General features: G+C 41.3%; 1 protein-coding gene across 1 annotated transcript in view; it reads right to left on the bottom strand.

Annotated features, from left to right (window-relative positions):
* Positions 1-3,351, bottom strand: part of LOC104356965 (mediator of RNA polymerase II transcription subunit 27) — a 94,546-nt gene extending 91,195 nt beyond the window's left edge. The window contains exons 1-2 of the mRNA XM_042786960.1: positions 3,123-3,351; positions 553-697 (exon numbers count right to left, since the gene is read on the bottom strand). Of these exons, the coding sequence (XP_042642894.1) occupies positions 553-697; positions 3,123-3,328 (351 nt within the window). The 5' untranslated portion in view covers positions 3,329-3,351. The remainder of the gene's footprint in view (positions 1-552; positions 698-3,122) is intronic.
* Positions 3,352-20,801: the final 17,450 nt, after the last annotated feature.

Below are 20,801 nucleotides of genomic sequence, written 5' to 3'. Positions count from 1 at the left end.
TTTTTATATTACTTAAAATTCAATACACAATCTGAAAACACTACGTACGCCAAAGCTGTTGAAAACAAAGTTACTTCTGAGACCAGCTGCAAATGTTTTTTAGCAGCAGAAAATGGTATGAAAAGGCAACAAGATTTCTGGTGATGACAACTTCCGTATGTTTCTTTCCAAGAAATACAGAAATAGGTTTGCAGGTGACATAAGCTCTTGATTCTCTGCTCTAATATCCCACTGCCCTCTGCTACAGTGTTTACTGACAGATGCAAGGACACAATATACTTTTCTTTTATACCTACGTAAGATGCTAAGCAGCTAACATGAAAAGTAATTGTTCTGCTTGGGATTTAACACCCCCTTTGAAAAACAAGGACACACATCACAGAAAAGTCTCCTCTCAACTAAACACCATTTTTATCCTTGAGAGTACATTTAGGTACATATTAGGCTCCTTAACTTCATTAAAAACTCAGCAATTTTGACAATCTCAAACACTCAGAAGTCTATCACAAATCAAACATTCTGTAGGAATACACAACTAAATTACACTGTTACCTTATTTGACCATTTGTAGGCTTGAAGAAGTTGGCTGTAAAGAGGTGTTTTATCCTGAACAGGATCTAGGCTCAACAGTCCACTATTGTGCAGGGGGTGGTTCTCAGATGGTTTACCAACTAGGTTGCTCAGACGCTCCAGCTCACTGAAAGAAAACAGAATGGCATTTTTTTAAAGTCAGATCTATAGACAGAGATATCTGAGATGTACAATCCTCCTGCAGGAACAGCAATCAAGCATAAACTCTATTTTAATACCTAAGTGAGTTTTAAACACCTCCCTAATTCGATAAAAACACATAATCACTCCCATTATCCAAACAATTTAAAGCGGTCTGTTAGTCATTAAGCTCACTGCTTCTTAGGAGAGAACTTTGCAGAACAGCCTGGAAAGAGTCAAAGTATGGCAGGTCCTGCTCACAAGCACTTCCAGAACTCGGGGCATCTTCTGAGCAATGCATACCCTCAGAAACTAAAAAATTCTGCTTCTAATATTGCAGACAATGCTAAAATAATGGTTTTTAACCATCAAGCAGGCAGATGCTTCATCATTTCACTAAAGAACTAGAAATTAATGTTGACCTCATATAAATATAAGGAAGAACTGGCATTAGTCCTAAACCCAGAGATGGTCCTGCAAAGTCCGTGATTACTCTAGGCAAGTATACAAATTCCAAGTTCTCAGGTCAAGGAAGCATCTTCTGATTTCCACAAGCAATTTGTAAATATGTAGACATGCTATGTCTGAACATTCTGAACTTCAGAACTTCTACTAAATTATAATCAGAATTTGGATCATTCAAAAGGTGACTTCTGAAAATCTCTGTAGAGAAAAATCCCAAATATCTCAATTTGCATTTAATGTTGGTTATGAAAATAAACAACAACCCAGGGAACTGACAGTTAAGGGTCTTCCACACTTTACTACCACAATATTCTTCTTTATTAACCATCATTTCTACAAGTTTCTGTGGCCTACATTCTTTCTAAGCCTCTGGTGCTGTGAACTCATAAACGTGCTTAATGCGCTTAATGTGAATAGACATAACAACTAAGGACTTGTTGAACAAAGAACCCAGTCAATACTTTCATGATGTGAGCCATAGCCCACTGATAATATTAACTTCAATACACCTTGGAGTATTCCCTTGTTACTTGAAATCTGTGCTTCCCAAACATGTAATAGAATAATGTAACTCTTAGATGCTACATAAAGTACAGTATTTGGGGGCAGTACTGTTTCAAAAAAGACAAATGAAATATACTCCAAAATATAACTATTATTGCAAGGAATCTGGAAAGAAATGGTCGCCAAAGCACTGATAGGCATATCCACTAATGCTGTGGAAGAGATGGTAGAAAAGGAACTGGTGATGTTTGATAAAGAAGCTACTCTCAGTTATGGTAGTAAGGACAGGCACTGACTGCAAAGAATCACACAAGAACTTCACAGCACTGAAATACGGGATGATAAACTGCAAAGTAGAGGAGTGTAGAATACTACACACGGGACAAGATAGGCCAGAGCCAATTGCTATCTATTACTGTTTGGGAACAAGATTCCAGGGTTATACTAGATAATTATTTTAAAAGCTGTCAAGCCAGACAAGAAGGATAACCAAAGGAATAGCCCAGCTTCCATGTTGAGAACCATGAAGCCTCAACTTGAAAACAATAAAAACCAAAGAGATAATAACAGACGTCTATAAAGCTGTGTACAACATCAGTCCTAAGAATGATTATCTACCATCTTGCCCAATAGAAGGGAAAAAGTAGGTAACAAATTATATTACCACGATCAAAACTAAAAATGTGCATGGCCTGTTAGCCAGCAAGAAACAAATTCTTGTACACAAGATCCCAAACACTAAATCTTTGGAGGCCAGAAGATGTGTTGGGAAAGGGTAGTTACGCACTTGCCCTGCCCTCGGACACCTCCCTGGACTGGGCTGATGGCTCCCAGGGGGCACAACTGACCCAGCAGTCCTCTGGCAGGATCCACACAGACCATCAGCCTCAAGTTTGTCTCTATTTATGGGAAACACACCTGCTGGTACTAAACAACTATACTTATGTGTACTAACTTTCCAGCCTTTCAAGTTTTGGTAATAAGCTGGTCATTGTTGAACCACTTGGACGCTACTGGATAGTCAGAGCGTGTTTTGGTCTTTAACAAAAACTTCCGAAAACAGAGCAATTTTCCCTGCAACCAAAAGCATTCGCCTTCTCAATTCACCTCACCGATAGCTTCTTTTTTAAAACAAAACAAGAACAAAACCTAGGTGGCTATTATGAGCAGCATTCATCCCTTTGGAGACTCTGGAGTGAAACACACGAAAAGGGTAAGGCGCACGAAGTCAGAAGGAATAAAATGGAGCGGTTTTGCATTTATTTGCCTAAAACTTTCTCCGGGAGTGGAAACGGCACTGCCGGGCGTCTCTGAGGGGCCAGGCCCTGGGGCGGCGGGGCCCCGGGACCCCCCTGCCTCCCTCCCGCCGCCCTCGCGCAGGGCCGGGGCCCGGCTGCACACCCGGGCGGGGGGCGGGAGCCCCCTCAGCGCCAGCTGCTCACCCCAGGTCGCGGCTGACGGAGTGCAGGCTCTCCTGGAAGGCGGCCACGAAGCCCTTCTCGCGGCCCTCCAGCGTCTCCTTGTTCCGCATCCCATCCTTCAGGCAGTCGAAGACCCGCGTCACGCTGGAACGCAGCGCCTGGATGGCGGCGATGGCCTGGGAGAAGGCCTCCAGGTTCACCCCGGGGCTCAGCACCCCCTCCGCCATCTTGGCCGGCCAGGCCCGGCCTCTCCCCGGCGGGCCGTGAGGAGCGCGGCGAGGCGGCGGCGGCGGCCCGGGGCAGGCTGGGAAATGTAGTCCGGGCTCTGAGGGGGCCGCGGGCGAGCGGCGGGGCTGGGCGGGAGGCGAAGCTTCCCCCGGGCACCGCCCCGAGCGGGAGTGACGGTTACACCGGCACGGCGGGTCGCTTTTCAGCCTTTTATCCTCTTTTTTATAACCTCAGGGATTTCTTCAGCAAAGGCGGGCCTGCCTCACGTGCCCTGCGACAGTAGCAGCTTGAGGAGACGTCTGTCTGGCCCCCGAGGTTCAGAGCGCTCGCATATGCTTCTCTTGCCTTCCACAGAAATATATTTTTACTAGTCAAATGTCCTATTTTCTTTTATTTTCCTGTGCTGTGCATCATTCTCTGCTCACAACACAGGGTATATTCCCTCCTCTGGATGTTCTGTGGATCTGTAGGGTGTTTTCCAGGCATAGAGCCAGAAATAAAACCATTTAAAATAGGAAGCAAGGGCCCCCATCCTGCTGTAACAACTGTGCTTAGCTTTAAGCAAGTGGGAATACTTCTATAGGCATTATGCTCATTGGTAGACTGAAGATTTGAAGGTTGGGGCCCATGTTCCAGTCGTGATTACTGCCGAGATCAACAGGACAGGGACCAGCCCTTCATTATTGAACGCAAAGCACTGCAAAGTTTGAGAGCACTGTGACAGTCCTATGTAGTACTAGTCTGATTTTTCAGGAGCTGCTTATGTTTCCAATGCCACCGCCGGCTCTTTTCACCCCTAGAGTTCAGGTAAAATAAATAGAGCTAAAACAAATGAAGCACTGCGCAGGCCAATAGTCACTCCGCACAGAGTAAATTGCAGCACAGGGCTAGATTTTTGTTTTCTCAACCTCTAAAGTAAATAATAACCACTTTCATAAAGGTATTAATTAAATTCAGTAAGCACAAGCCACACAGTCAGATCCTTTAGTCAGGGGTGCTTTTTTTTTTTTTTAATATGTAAAATGGCAATGAATACGACAAGGAACAGCAGATGTGTCAGTGGCCAAGTGAAGCGAGGCTTTGCCCTTCACTCAGTGACACTTCTCTGTCTGTCATGCAATGGATTCCGAAAATTGCATCCAATCAATTAAATGTTTTCAGTCAACATGAGAGGTATTGATAAGTAAAACCCTATTACTTATCATGAAGAATTAGAAAATTAAAAGGCTGTGGTTCTACTTCTCTTGAGCTTAGCAATGCTGTTGTTACTGAGCACAGAGGTAAAGCAAACTTGGAAGAAACGTAGTCTGAAGCAATATAGTTCAGCCTACATAAACTGTGAAATATGTAGTGGTGTACTTCAAAGAATCAGCAATGGACTAAGCACAGTTAGCACATAGGCAGATATGAACAAGATAGGAATAGTTCTTTATGTAAAAAAGCACTGCATCAAAGAATAGCAGCCAGAGACAGAAAGGACAGGAATACCTCAACCAGACTGGCAACTTAAACAGTTTATGGATCTATAATATTAATTATGTTAGACATAAAATACCTTTTGTTGGACTACAATAGATTGGTCAAGAAGGTACTGTGTTATTATAAGGGAATACTTGTAGGCTGAAAGATCATTCCTGCATGGCATTATTCTTTTTTCTCTCACTGCAAAGTTCAGACTCTGGGTGCACATTGCAGATGTCTACAATGGAAGTGGATGATGCTTTCCCATTTCTTCCCCTCGGATGTAAGTTTTATTATTTTTAAACATGTATTTTCAGCTGTTAATATCATATTTATTTTAATGATCTGCAAGATCCCTGTCACTGTGGTGCCTGAGTGCAAGGATTTCTGATTTTACATCCTACCTGGAACAGTAAAAGGGCTTGACAGTTGTTTTACTATTTTTAAACTGCAACGACAAAACAGTGGCCTGAAAACAAACCCATAAATGTATAAGGAACCATTTGGAACTTGCCCTTAAAGAACAAAGAACACAGCACAGCTTTGGCTTAGAAACTCAAAGGAGCGCATTCACATTTTTTGCTCCAGGGATCTGCTTTTCCTTGCATAAATGAGAAGCCAAGTTCTCCTGAACAGACAACAGGCAATTCAGAGCACTAAAAACTCCGCTGGCTCCATGGAGAGTTAAGGCAGACTCTGTTTCAACACCTAAAGATAATGGCTAAAGAAGAGAGCAGGAATTCCTGTTCCTCTTATCACTCCTCCTGTTTTGCCATGTCTAGAAGGAAAAGACTGCATAATTTGGTGTGCTCATTTGTAGGGCATTGCTTTGCCTAAGTTGCTCGCTGCTTGCTTTCAAGCAATATTCCTTAAGTGGCAGCTTGCCCAAACCAAGGCAGTATGCTAATTTCATCTTCATTATTGGTATACTGTAAGTGGGCAGTATGGATATAAAATAGATGAAACCAGGGTATCTCCAAGGTACCGATAAAAATCTTTTTGCCTTAAAATCACTAGTAAAACATAAAAGCAAGAATCCAGCTGATGTTCAGAACATCCAAAAATCTTACTATCTGACAGCTGTTGAGTGGCTCCTGCTAAATTATTTGGGTGGCCCAATATGGACACATATCCACATCTGAGCAAGCATCAGAATTGACATCTTTTATCCTCTACACCAGAAATTCAAGGACCTAGTGATCTCCCTCCAAAAAAAGATCACTTTTAAAGCGTATGGATTATATCCACATTGCACAGTGCAGTGTCATGTAGAGAGATGCAAACAGCAACCGTGGCCCTGGAAGCAGCCTGCTCTGTTAGTTCAGCATTCTGACCAGACTAATAAACCCTGCCTCTCAGCATTGCTAATTAGCTCTGGCAGACCACTGTGCTAACACGGTGATACTACAGCTAGCCCACTTATCTCCACACACTGCTGCACTGTGCCACGTAGATAGGGTAAGAGATGGAATAGAGGAGACTGCAGTGAACTGCCAGTTCTGGATCTGTTCTGTGGCTAAAGAGAGAATTTCATTTTGGGTGCTGTCAGTCTCATAATGTACATAAGCTCTGAACTCACTTGGAGAGAAAGGGGGAAAAAAAAGTAACAATCCAACCTGGCATCACATGCAGCTTGACAAGAGCGGTACAGTTCTCTTCCAAAGCAGAAGCTTCACTGGGGAGCATGTAATTAAGATGAACCTTTCACAGCAAAGTATGTTATGGCACTATTACTCAAATTGCAACTACTAAGAACCAAGTGGGCTGTAATTAATCAGCAACATCAAAGAAAAGGAACAATTTCAGAATTGTGCAGGGGTACTGTAAACAATTTGTTAGGAAAGAAAGTACCCAATTAGAAATGCGTTCTCATTTAAAAGACATTAATTTTGTTGTCAGAACAGACAACTAATGGTGACTGTTGGGTTTCATACCAAGTGCAGATAATCTCTCATGAAATGTCTGGACAGGACTCAACATTTGGAATAACTGACATCATAATAAATGATCTTCAGATAAATGCTGATATTTATTCTGTGGCAAGTTGGACTGATATTCATCACCAGGGCCTCTTCATTTCTTTATACTTCATTGATACATTCTTGACAGCACTTCAGATAAATATAATAAACTGACTTTTTTTGTTGTTCAAATAATTGTGATGCTCAATAGTGCAATTGGTAAGACATTCTTGCTATTTTTACATTCCTATTAATTTCTTTCAGGTTTTCAGTTAGCCACAGAGTTCACTACACAATGCATTATTGAAACACAAGAGAAGCTGGGGGGTTATCGACTCATGTTTGAGACTTCTGCCAAGAGAAGGGAATGCATCCTACATCCTTTTAGGCAAGGTTGGAATGGCAAGATGTTTTCAGATATGGGGGAGCCTTGATCGTCAGTGCTATTTCTTTCCTATTGTTCCCTGAATCAGAATCTCCCTCTATATTCAACAATAGCGATCGAAAATCTTATCTGAACACTCCTGCCAGAAGAAATAGTGAAATAATGAACTGAGCTGACAATGATGTAGTTATCATCAGATTTCCTGTGGGATGAATAGAGTTATCTTAGTATTGTTTCAGGCTCAGGCAACCTGGCTCACATTCGAAAGGATCTTCCCCCGCATCATGCTGTATGGAAAACAGACCTGGAGGCCTCCCAGTCCCCTTAGGGGGTCACCGTAACTCTAGGAACTACAATTTTCAGGTGACTGTTCAGTTCCTTATCCAGAATGTTTTGTTTCAGTTTACAGTTATATAGTGTCCACATCACACACAGAAAATCCAGCACATATCACATTTGTCTGCAGAATCACTAAGGTCTGGATGGATTATGACTCTTTGATTCCCTCTTGTCTGATGAAAGAATTTTAAGATAATTCAAAGAGATCTGCTGTTATGCTGTGCTGCTTCTGGACTTTAAGTCCCTGGGGATGCCAACTTAACACCTTATCCCAGCACTGAATTTACATGAGAAGTGAAGAGCAAAATACAAGAAGTAAACCATACCCAGCAAAACTCATGGTGTTATCTTATGCATGCAGAATTCTGTCCCAAAATATGTCAAATTTTACTTGCAAAAATAAAAGGCTGCTGTTTTATTCTGTATGTGTGCAATCTGCAGAGAAGTGTACTCAGCCACTTCTTTTCTTTAAACATTCAGTGATCAAGTGTGGAATCTGATGTAAAACCGAATGGGAATAAAGTATCATTATTTAAAGGCTACATAACTGCTTAAAATTAGAGCTGTGAAGGCATCAAAAAATACCAGAAATCACAGATGGTTTGCAGATAAATTCACATTGCATTTAGTCCACTCAACATCTAAAAAAAAACCTATGCTTTTGCCTTGCTTTTCAGTCTATCTGTTGATGCCTGCTCAAAACATACTTCCTTCAGATTGGGCTTTGAGTCGTGTTCTGTTGCCCTATGCATTCAGATCCTAGTCACTTTGAAAAATCTGCACAAATACATGTATTTTTAAATGATGTAGTTAAAATTTAATATATTTTGCACATTTTCAAAATGACAACTATCCTAAGCAGGTTAAATAAGACATTAGCTGGGATGAAATAGTAGCAAGAACAGACAAGTAGTTCTGCAATATGCAAGTGGTTGAGACAGAATGACCCAATTGCTTTTTCTTGACTATATTGATGATTCTGCAGTATTAGAGTCAAACTCATTGTTTTCCCTATCCAAAGACTGCAGGATCAGGCTTTTACATAATTCTGGGATATTAATGTATTCTGTAATTTAAATAGTTGAAGTCTATTTGCCTTTTTTAATGCCCCGGCTGTATTTTCAAATGTTCTGTCTTGTCCCCTGGGTTTTCTCTCTGACACTGGTTTGCTCTGGGGAAAATTCCGCTTCCATTATCATGAAAGACCAGGATTTGGCACAATCATTCCAGCCTCAGTGCCTAGCAGCAGTCAGCAGAATTTGTTGAATATATAATGCTTGAATTCTACTCCTTACCAGTTTCTTGCGGAGGTAGGATTTTGCAGCAGGCAAGGGGAAGCTCAAAGCATGATGGCTATTCAATACACGGCTGAGCACATCCACTAGCTATTGCTCTTCATTGAAGAGGCATATGAAAGTTTTAGATGGCAGTGTATCCACTGTTATGACAGTAAATATGATGGAGTTCATGGTACGATAGATGGTATTTCTTCTTGCCAGGAGTGAACTCCAACGTGCAGCTTGGAAAAGCAGAGGTTGCTTTTCCCCAGGCTCTTTAAAAAAACCTGACACGGTAACAATCACTGAGACAAGTTCAAAGAGTTCTGAAGGACCCGATTAGTAAATATTATCTGAGAAAAGTGTAACCTCAGGACAATAAGGCCTGTCATGAACCAGGTTCAGGCATGATTTTGGCAATCTTAAGCTTTATTCCTTCTAAATATAAATGTAGCATGCCAAGCAACCATCCTGCCTAACTCCTGAGCCTAGCTTTCCCCATTCCACCAGCCACTTGCCAAGAATCATTTGATCCAGTACTTCTTACAAAAGCCAAGCTACTTCTCGTAACTCTCCAACCTAATTAAGCTACTTGCTGGCTTTTATAATCACCTCTCCATAAACCAATCAATCTCAGCAGGATTTTTAACAGATGAAACTGGGCTGATCTCCCCTTAAAGCACCAGTCATCCTGAAACAACAAGGTCTTATTCTTTACACTTTTACTTGCACGCCTTCTTTCATTTCTTTTCCAGCTGTAAAAGAGGAGTCCAACAATAAAAATAAATGTAGTCAAATATGCTTAAGGCTGAATGAGGGCATGGAAACCTGCAGTTTTCCAGACAAGTCAAGCAGTTCTAGCAACTGCATGGATCAGTACTTTCTTTCAAGCTGTTTCACACTCAGTATTGTTCATCAATCCATTAAGGAGGACAGACAAGCATGCTTTTTAACAGAAATCCAGACAAAACAGTCAGAATAAATCAAAGTTTGGGGATATTCACAACTCCAGCATTTCAGAAATTCAGTACTTCATCTTGACCTTTATTCAAGAAAGCATCTGAACCACACTTGGAGTACATACAAAGGGACTTTTAAATCAATAAGCCTTTCTACACCCCTGCTGCCCGCTTCAAGACCCTATTTCTGGAATCTGTAGGGCAGCTAAACTGAACGCAGTTCAGAGTCCGCAGCCAAAAGAGCATTTACTCTGGAGTGGAAGGCACACATCCGAAAACTGCACAGAGCATCCTAGAGTCACTGAAGCACTCCGCATGTTAGCAGGACACAACTGGCATTGCTTAAACTGCCACCAGACTGGATTTACCCAGAAGCTTCTACTCCCACAGGTATTGGTAAGGAAAACTTCCTTTATGAACAAAGAAAAATGTTAATCAGTTTGGTGTTGTCAAAGGCATTCTAGTGTGTTCCTTGATGTCTTGTAATATGAGATAAAAGGGACATTGATACTTGGAGATAGTGGAGGCACCATATGACATGGAAATAAATTGGCTTCAAATAAAAGACTACCTTCCTTTTGTCAGGACAGAAAGAGGAGCATATGCACACACAGTGGGGTCGCATCGCTACCAGGATCCCCAGCGAGTATCTGCCCTGTCTGGGTGTTGCTCCACCAAGACCAGCAGACCCAAAAGCAAGATGAAGGAGCATGTGTTGTAGACACTGGCCTGCTGCCCCACTGGCATGGCCAGCTAACAACGTCCATGGGCAAGGAGCCAGAAGCATGTGTGGCATGGTCAGCAAACATAGAACAGATTGGATTTTTTCCAGAGGCTGTTATCTGAAAAAGACTTTGCTTTATACTTGGGCCAGTATGGTAAACTGCGTCCAGTTAGCTCAGGGAAAGGTCAAAGATATTTTAAAGTAAAGAAAGGCCATCTCTGGCAGCTGTATCCAGTTGAGAGATCTATTATCCTCAAAGGAACATTTCTGCATATTCCACTTACAGTTACCCTGGTGCATTCATGATCTGGAATTGAGCTATGATTTCAAGCAGAATCCAGCCAGTCTTTCCTAAAATGAGACAGAGATTGTCTAAACAGACAATCACTTCCTGGAATTTGCAGGTCTAATTCCATACTTCAGTATTTAAGTCTCCTAAAAAAGTGACATCCATCTTCCCTCTTAAAAAAAAAAAAAAAAGAAGGAAAGATTTTCCTTCCATCTAGAGATTATTTAGTGCTCTGTTATTGACACTGCTTCTATTGAAAGATTTAAGGATAAAATTCAGTGTATTCAAGTAGTGATCATTTTTCATCGTCACTTAGTGACAGTACAGCCTGTAGTCGATTGCAGCAGATTTATCTTTTCTGCTATTGATTGTGTGTAGGGCTAAGCTGTTTGCAGGTACCTGCCTGTATCTCTTCTGAACTGCAGCAAGAAATGCAAAAGGAGTGGACAAGAGTGGCGCCAAGCAATCTTGGTTTCGTTCAAAAGCTGTTTAATTATTTCCCTATAGGTGGTGAAATAAGCTGCTAGAAGATATCATTTATAGACATAAGGCATTTTCTGCTAGACAAAAGGAACAGCATGTAAATGCCATTTCCCTGTGTAGCTCAATCTACGAGGTGTCACGGAGAACTGGGTCGCACTAGATTCAAATGAAAAAAGCTTCAGGTGTCTGATGTTTTCTGAAAAGTAGGGACTGACAGTCAGGTCCCTAAAGCAAACCTCCCATGACCTCCTGTGGTGAAGATGCTCTCTTGTACTCTCGTGAGGCTTCCCATCACATCATGGAAAAATTTCTTCTGCTTCTTGAACCCACAGAGAATGGGAAGTATTATCCTGAGGGTTTGGAGCACTCCAGCCTCCAAAGCTGCATGAACAATTTTTATGCTTGAAACACAGGGATTAATTCTGGTCACCTTCTGAGTTTAGAGTGAAGCTGAAGGAAAAAACCAACCAACCAACCAAACAAACAAACAAAAAACAAACAAAACCAAACTAAAACAGACAACAAAACATTTAGATGCATGGTAGAACCTGCTTGTTCTCAAACAGTACAATATTGGATCCCAGACTCTTGTCTCAAATACATCTACTATTTTAAACAGAGACAGACGTCTATATATGCTCTTCTTCACTTAAGCCAAATACATCGGTAAGTGCTGATACAGAGGCTGTGAATTTGATGGCTGAATAATGCTTGCGGGAATCCTTAAGAGACCAAGAAAGCTTTCTCTAGAAGCTGTCATGCACCTCCCTGATGGATCACAGCTCACAAACCATAAATGCACTTAATGTGGGGAGCAGTCAGGACCAGATCTTCAGCTTCCTACAGCAGTTGCTCTGTTATGGAGCTAAAAAGTACATTTCTGATATTTTTCTTACCCAGTACTAGCTGAAATATGACCCAGACACCTTTAAAGTTTCTATATATCAGGTGTAAGTTTTAAATATAAGCTGCAAAAGAGGAATACAAAGAACTTTAGTGAATGAACAGACCATGCAGCCTCAGTGCTCTTGGCAGCTTTCTCACTGAAGTGTTGCCATTTAACCACAGTCCCCACTGTGACTTTGGGTCACTGTCTTTTTGGATATTGTCCATATGGATTAGAAGAAGGAAAGGCAAGCACTGGCCATTGCCTGGACAAAGAGACCTATTCTATTCCTTGTGGCCCCTGCTTTTTCCTTCCACTCCTGCTGGGGAGACCTAGCAGATTAATTCATACAACAGCAAAAAGCCACAAACATTGCAACTGCTGGAACTACCTCGAGATGAAAATCACATACTTTATTCTAGAGGCAGCGACTTAACCAAAACCAAGCAAGCTATACAAATAAAACACACATATATGGGTTCACCCAAAGTATGAACTTTAGAATGTTCTAGCCCTTCTCTCCTTCCTTGTTAATCATGTGTTTTTGAGGTTCATATTCTAATCACTTCTACAAAAGACATTATTCTCCTACAGAGACCTAATCTTTTACATTCCTCTGCAGCTAGCTCTGACTGCCTTGTCATTTCCTGATCCAAGCCCTTTTGATTAATCATCTCTTAACAGGTTTATCAATCTGTTCTGAAGCCCATACACAAGAACATACATGTGCAGCAGATATTTCCTCTATAACCTTCTCTGCTACACTATTTTGGAGAACTGTTCCAAACTGTGCCAGCTAACTCTTGCTATTTGCAGACATGGGAGATGGGATTCTAAACCATGAGAATTTGCCAAGGTAGCTATATGAGTATACTAGCAAAAGGATATTTCTCCTCATTCCTGTTCTTCAAATAAACTGTACTAGTAGAAGGACTTCCACTGCCTCAGCAGAAGGTTTCTGTTGATAGGAAATTAGTTTCACCTCTTGCATTGGGAACCGATATAACAATGATAACACAGCTTTTGACCAGGATGAGTTGTTTTCTCCTCAGTATTCACAGCTGCCAAAAACAGGAATATGATCACTGTCCTAAAGAATAAAAAGTGGCTTAATTCTGTCCCCCAAAATAACATGCACTTTTGATCCATTCTGAATTCTTTCTCTTGCAAGGCTTTCCTGCACAGATAACAATGTTAAACAAATTAGCAAATTTATCTCTCTGCAAGAGCCAGGTCATATTTCACCATTAGAGAGGGAGTCTAATTTTTGCTTGGATGAAAATAAATCTACAATAACAGTATTTTCTATCATTCATGTTTCAACATTCCCTCTCAAAATAGTTTCATTTCGTTATATTTAATGCTTCAGCATTACATCTTAAAATAATGTCAATAATTACAAATCTCACTGGTTTATTTTAGGCACTGTTCTCCTGGAGTGACAGAAGCACACAGATTGAAAATGTTGCTGAAACAATTGCTGGAAGATAGGAAAAACACATCTAAGCTTTTCCTGAGTGGTAAAAAGGAAAGTGATGCTCTTTGGATATAGTAGCAAGGAGATAAAGAAGTTTCTAATGCTCATCATTTGCTTAAAGCCCAAACAGGATCCTGTGATAGTAAACTAAAGCACTGCAGTATCCTGAGTTCATGGTGTAATATTTTGGCCCTTGTGGGATGTTATACTGCAATATTGAAATGAGGGCTCATACTCTGAAATCTGCAATCTGGTGCCCCTCTCTGGCTGTCATACCTGATTCTAGACAGAAGAAACCCAGCAAAGCATATTGATCAAACTCTGTCTGATGTGTCAGTTAAAAAATAGCCCTTCATGTGTAAACAAAAAACTACACAGACCAAAAAAAATCTTCAAAAACTTCCTCTCCTTCAAGTTATTAACGCTCTTTCTGTTGCTATACAATGAGAACATTTTTACAAGTTTTATGAGCTCTATCACTGACCTATTAATTTTCTAATGCCTGAAAAATTACAGATCTTCTCTTGCCCATTGAATAAAAAAGCAAAGTCCTTTACAAGCTTATTAGGAAAACAATATTTACAACAAAGCACCAAGGAAAATCCTCCCATTAAATTTTACAGCAATTTCCTTGGAAGAGTCCTTTCCACTGAGAACAGCTGGACTTAATTGCAAATGAGCCGACTGAAGGAAGTACATCTGATTGCAGATGTAATAAAATTCATGCTTGACACCTTAATTTTTTTAATATATATTGGCCACCATCAAATCACTGCATTTGCTGGTTTGCAGGCTAAAGCTATCAAAGTTCTGGCAGGAGAATAGACAGGGAATGGAAAAGCTTGTGGAGTCCTTCAAAGCTTGGTGCTTAAGACACAGCTTTTTAATGCTATTGATTCCTAACAATCAATATTTTTTTCAATAACAAAGTCTCATATTACCCCTTTTCCCAACCACCCTTCACAATGAACTTAGTTAGGATGAAAAAGCACTTAATGGCTTTCTTTTGAGGTCTTTTTTTTCATATTCCTTGCAGTCTCTCCTTCCTTACAAAGTTCACCTCCCTCAGCCCTCCTGGCTGACACTGTGCTTGTAGAGTAGTTGGCCAGATTTTCTCTAGTGTAGAAACCTGCCATCAGGTTATAATTTGATAAATTTGAGATAATTCTTTTGAAATTAATGAAATTTCAACCACATCAACCTATTGCCTTTAAGGTTATTTGCTTAGAATCTACCATAAAAAAAAAACAAAACCTGTGCTTCTTCCTCATTCCTGTCGTATTTCTGTGAATAACTGAGCTATCAATGAGCTTCATGAACAAGGTTTTAAAGTACTTTTTTTACCATTACATTTGAACCAAAGCAGTCATTTCTGTTGGGAGTCTTATACGATGACTTTTCAAAAAGTAGGCCTGTTGGCAAGTACAGTCCTTTTGCATCATGAGAATATGAAACTTTGCTTAGAGACAGAACAGAGGGAGTAGGAACTGTGATTGCTGCCACCTGAGATTGCCTAAGAACTGACTTTCATTGCTGACTAATTGCAGGCAAATTGTTTCTGCTGGAATGTATATTGAGTGAACAGTAGCAACAGTGTTTGCCTGTAGAGCAGTAAATTTAACAAGGATGGAATAAAACCTAAATGCTGCCTGAATCCTCCTGCAGTGGAAGTGTATAATCCCCTTTCCTCTTCAGTCTGTGATATGGAAGAGTGGGATCATCATCCCGTTCCCAATGTTACTCCATTTTCTGCTGAAGAAAACATTGGAATACTCTTTCAGTTCTCTCCTGTCTCCTGACCTAACAGGATAATTCCTGGACAGAAACACACATTTCTGCAAAAGGAAAATAGTTCTCTCTCATCAATGTGTTGTGAGCTGAAACTAATGATCAGGGCTCATTACAAATGGAGGCTGCTTTTCCTTTCATCTTTTATTGCAGAGCAACAGAGTGTGTGGCATCCCAACACTTTAAAAATAACCTCCTGCTCCACTGGTACCTAGCATGGTGCTAATAAGAGCTTCATATAAAGGATGATGCAGAATCCATAATAGCAAGCTTAATTTTTTTTAAAGGAGCAGCATTCTCTGCTTGCTTCTGTAAGCGGCTGTTTAACTGGGCCTACCAAACAATGCAGATATACACACAAATGTATTTTAATCAACCACAAAAACACTGTAGCATAAGTAGTTAATGCAGCTCTGCCCACAAGAGCACAGGTAAGTAGGCTAGTAAATATTTGATAAACTAGTGTTGCATGGGATAGTAAACATAAATATTTAGTATAAAATTTATTTACATTGATATCCTATGTTTAGAATCTTATTATGTCTAAAGACAAGTATATGTTTAAATGTTTTGTCTAGTAATACTACTCAGACATGCTTAGGTAAGATATTTAATACAGTGTCATGATGCAGGCAAGAAAATTAAAGTATTAGTTTATAGATATATATACAAACACACAACTATATACATTTTTAGTTTTCTTTGTAGAGTAATTGCACTATGAGAAACAAATGCAATATAAATCAGAATCTCTTTGCAAGGTGGTATCTGTTGGGCTTTTAACATACAACTTGTCAGTTGGTAAGGAATGACCTTGGGGGGTTGCATTACAAAATGCTGGACTGGAGCGAGGGCAGATTTTCAATGAACACAGCATGAAGTGCAAATATCAGTCCCCCAAGGCATAGCCCCAAGCACAGACAGATTTCATGCCTTTCTTGTAGAGTAGAATGGAGGGTTTGGTGGTTCTTTAGAGAAATGCAGGAAGCAATCACTGCAAAGATAAAAATTCCTTACCAAAAGCCCTGGGAATGCACTAGCTCCCTAGCAGGGCTGCGACTCATCCTCTGTAAAGCTGTCTTTTGCCTCCATCCTGAAATAGAGGTGGCATACAGTTTGACACATTAATATTTATTACAGCTTGCAGTGCAGCAATAGTCCTATATCAGAGCTGACTCTATTATAGAAAAGACCTGCATTATAGCAAGAGGTGGCCCTTTACAGGGATTTGGTTTTTCTGCCTGATAACACATTTTGGACTACACATTCTCTATATACATTGAAAATTCCTTTCACAGCTACATTGCATTTGTGATGGCAGACAGCCTTTATCTCCAGTTGAGGACCTTTCCAGAGTGTTCCTTGAGTTCTGATTTGTTTGTAATGAATTAAAAGAGATTTCTTGCAAAATATATTTCTGTATGTGTACAAGCAGTTTTGAGTACTGTTCAGTGCCATTTATTTTGGACCCTGACCAAAGCCATGATGTCAGCTTGACCAGAATATTTTGTGCTGAAGTAGAGAAGTCATCTTTGGAGGACCAGTAAAGCAGTAAAAAGCATTTAATCCCTAATTCATGGGTTTACATATGGCCCGTGTTACTCATGACTGTTTCATAACAGCTCCACGATGACCTCAGTGAGATGTGGTAGAGCAGTGGTTCCGATCTCTTATGGGATACTAGTTGCGTGTTGTACAAAAAACATCATCACTTTTAATATCTCTGACAGACCTACGTGCAGGGTTGGGTTTTGTTGCTTTTTTTTTCTTAGCATGCGCTGTCTTTCGAGCGATATGCCTGCTGAATATTAACCACCCTAACGATCCCAGCGCAGCTCCACAGCACTGCTGCTTCCTTTAGTCCTAGCTGAAGTGATTTTCTGCCTTTGTAGCAGTTTCAGTGGAGGGGCCAAGGACTGGCAGAACTACAGCAGCTGAGCAACCTTCCTGTTCTTCACAGGCAGCTCACAGCCAGGCACCAGTGCTGACGCACAGGGTGGGAAGCTTTGGTTGCCATTTTACCTTATTGATACTAATTCTGTAGTGCCTGTGCTTTCAGACCTGGGCTCTGCTCTGCTGTGCACCACACAAACACAGGGCAAAGCGATGCTCAATCCTCTTAGAGTCTATCTCTGAGTGTTAAGGACTCACTTACATGATCTCCTCTGGATGCAGTTGGGCTGGCTGATGTGACGGCTCTGTTTGGATGCCCGTCTCTGCTGGAGGACACTGCTCTCCCCTCTGTCCACCAGCTTTCCTGGACTGCAAGGGGTGAGGGAAGGATGTTCTGGGTCACCGGGCCAGCATTTGTCTGGCAGGGCTGGGGTGAGAGGCAGAGGGTGGTGCTGAGTGGGGGATTACCTGCAGCTGGAGTGTGAGAGAGAGGGAGTGCGGTAGGCAGCAGAGAGGACACAAGGCACAGTGGTCAGGAGCAGGATAGAAAATGAGTGAGTAGGAAGGATTTGAAAGAGCATGAGGTGAATTCTCAAGCACTCATGGGAGGAATTCCCCCATGGAGATATACTGGAAAGTCAGAGAAAGGGTGCAAAGAAAGGTAGGAGAACACTTCTACCAGAAGCTTCTCTAAGAGAGTCAGAAGACAAGGCCTGCATCAGTCATGGCCAAGAGAAAGGATGTTGGCGTTATCAACACACAGGAATACATACCACAAGATTAAGTCTAGGCCTGAATTTTGTCCATGTGGATGGATACAGAGCCTGCATTTTAGAGATGTTATGCAGGAAAAAAATCCTACAATCTAAACTGGAGGTGAGGGCAGGGAGGGAGATGCAGGATGGATGGGGCTCTGTGACAGGCTCAAGTGAGGGCTTGGCACAACTCTGATGAAGGAAAAAGTCTGCACTATTTATGTTTTGGGAATACCAGGTGAACTTACAGTGACAGGAAAGGTACCAAAGAGGCTAAGCTAGAGCAAGGGGCTAGGAAAGTTGTCAAAGAACTTTGGAAGCCAAAACAAAAAAACATAGTCAAAATAACAGAAGACCATCTGAAGTGTCTTTTCCATGATCGGGAAACACTGAATCCATAATCATCCTTGTGGAGATGAGCAATGAGAAGGAACCACTTTAGTCTGCCAGTTTCCTGGGTGAATTAGTTATTGCCAGGTAGGGAATGAAACCACAATACCTTCTGTCTTGGAAAGTGAGCAGATCTGGGAACAGAAGAGGAAGGCTGAGCACAGATGCATTGACACAGGGCATGTGATCCTGCTGCTCGATCCTATCTGCACCTGGAAGAGTTAAGGGAAAGGAGGCAGGAGGAACTAACAAATTGATCTCTCCATGTGCTGTCAGCATTTTACCCCTTCAAGTGCTGCTGTTCCTCCCATCTCACCCACCTGCAGCCAGGACTTGCCATACCATCCAGGGAAAACAACCCATCCAAGTCTCTCTTAAAAAATGGTCTCCTCTCTCTCTCTGACTTGCCCCCCAGCTTCCCCCCAACACATTTCATTTTTCATTGACTGATTGGTAAGATTATGCCTGACTTCATTGAGAGGCTTTTAAAATCTTAGTCTTTGCTATTAGTATTGATTTGCTTTGTCCTCTTAATGGGCTATTTTTTTTGTCTCCTGGCTTGTTGCATCATCAGGTTATATATTACTCTGAAGAGTTCTTTATATGGATTCATAAATGTGAATACAGTTGGGGACCAGCTCTGAGAAGAGATGCTAACCTTCTGAACAAACTCCCCAAGCCATCTTTCAGTGTTTAGGAGACCATTCACAATGAGAAAAGGGATGAACAATCTGGTCATTGCATTTTTCAGGCCGGGGGGGGAGTGGAAAGAAATTAAAAGAAAAGGAAAAAGAGAAAAGAGGGAGAGAAAGTTGCTCTTCCACAGGGAGAGTATCAGTGTTTAGTAACTTAGTGAGCCAGTGCACCAACTTTATCCTGGCAGCCATGAGTCCTCAGCTTAAAATACAAAAGTAGTAATTAATAGTTTGCACTTATATGACATTTTTGCAGATTAACCCCTCCACCAAAAGTTCACCTAAATCTAAATGCAGCCATTTCTGGTGTGGAAAATAGCGGGAGTTTAATAATGCATAGAAACACCATGCAAGAACTCAAATCAGGAATATTATACAGAAATAAAAATGCAGGGACAAGGTTCGTAGTGAGAGAACTCAGCTGCTCTGGCTAGAATTGCTTCATGCAGTCCAGCTAATAACCTGCCTTACAAAGTTGTTACTGAATTGTTAAAATATTACAAGTAGGTATTACAAGTACACTTCAGTTCCATATCTCATCTTACAGTTAGCATCTCCCAGAGAATGGTGCCTCCAATCTAATACCACTGCATTAATCCAATATTGATTCTAAGGAAACAGAGCATCTGAGCCACCCAATGTTTTGCAGCACAGAAGGTTTCCACTGAGATCTGCCTTCAAGCCACTGACCCAGCAGCCCTGTTAGTTTGTGAAAGCAGCAAATATCACACTGCAAGGTGATGTGGGTGCAGCCTGTTGATCTGATGGTGTCATTCTCTGGGAATGCATCCATTGCACAATTTAGCTTGGATGTCAGAGAAGTACTGCAGGCAAGAGAACTGCCTCAGAAGGAGATGATAGCTTTTCCTGTTTTTTCTATAGAGAGAAAATACTATTTGCCATTTCTGCTCCTCATTCAAAGTCCCCAGTCCTCAGCACTGTTAGGCATCAGTTGATTGCCATGGGATGGGGATCAGGCGTCACTTTTAGCCCTCTTCCTTGGGTGCTTGTGCCTGGCGTCTGGCATTCAGTTGCCTCATTCACAGCAGCTCCCCAATAGTCCCTGCGGGTTTGTTCAGCCGTGCCCATTCCTGTAGGCTACGAGCTCTCCAGCAGCACACGCCTCGGTCCTTCTACTGCAGTGACTGTCCTGGGACACGTGGAGCTGGAGGTGTTGCTCACGTACAGTTAGTTCAGCTCACAAAAGAGGGAGAATATACTAACGAGGGGGCATTCACTCATTAACTGATCCCAGGTATTCCTGGATTGGAGTCTGCTTCCCTCAGAATTCTCTCTTGAGGGTTGAGCTCTAATCAAATTAATTTGTCTGCTGGCCAGTGAGGAATAACAGTAAATCTGAAGTCCTAAAGGCTTATGGAGATTTGCCCACATGAAGCACATAATTTTTAAATATAAAAGAGAAAATGGATTTGCAAAGGAAGTTTCTCAGCTGGCAAAACAAGCTGTAACAGAGAGCACAGCAAAAGAGAAAAACTAGTCTAGAGAATACTGCAACACAGCTTGAACACAAGGGTTTTGTCTGAGAAAAGCAGTTTCTTGTAATTTTACTGGAAAGGCATTTTACTCTGAATATGAAATCTAGACAGGATGTTACTGATGGTCCACAACTTATTTTCAATAAATGATGAACCTTCACGTCCCATGAAATATGAAGTAGAAAGCTGCATTCTATTATATTCAGCAAAGCTT

Source organism: Tyto alba, unplaced genomic scaffold, assembly GCF_018691265.1.
Source record: "Tyto alba isolate M040663 unplaced genomic scaffold, T.alba_DEE_v4.0 Super-Scaffold_11, whole genome shotgun sequence".
Lineage (NCBI taxonomy): Eukaryota > Metazoa > Chordata > Aves > Strigiformes > Tytonidae > Tyto > Tyto alba.
Note: the sequence above shows the minus strand (reverse complement) of the source record. Positions and strands in the feature narration are given on the sequence as shown.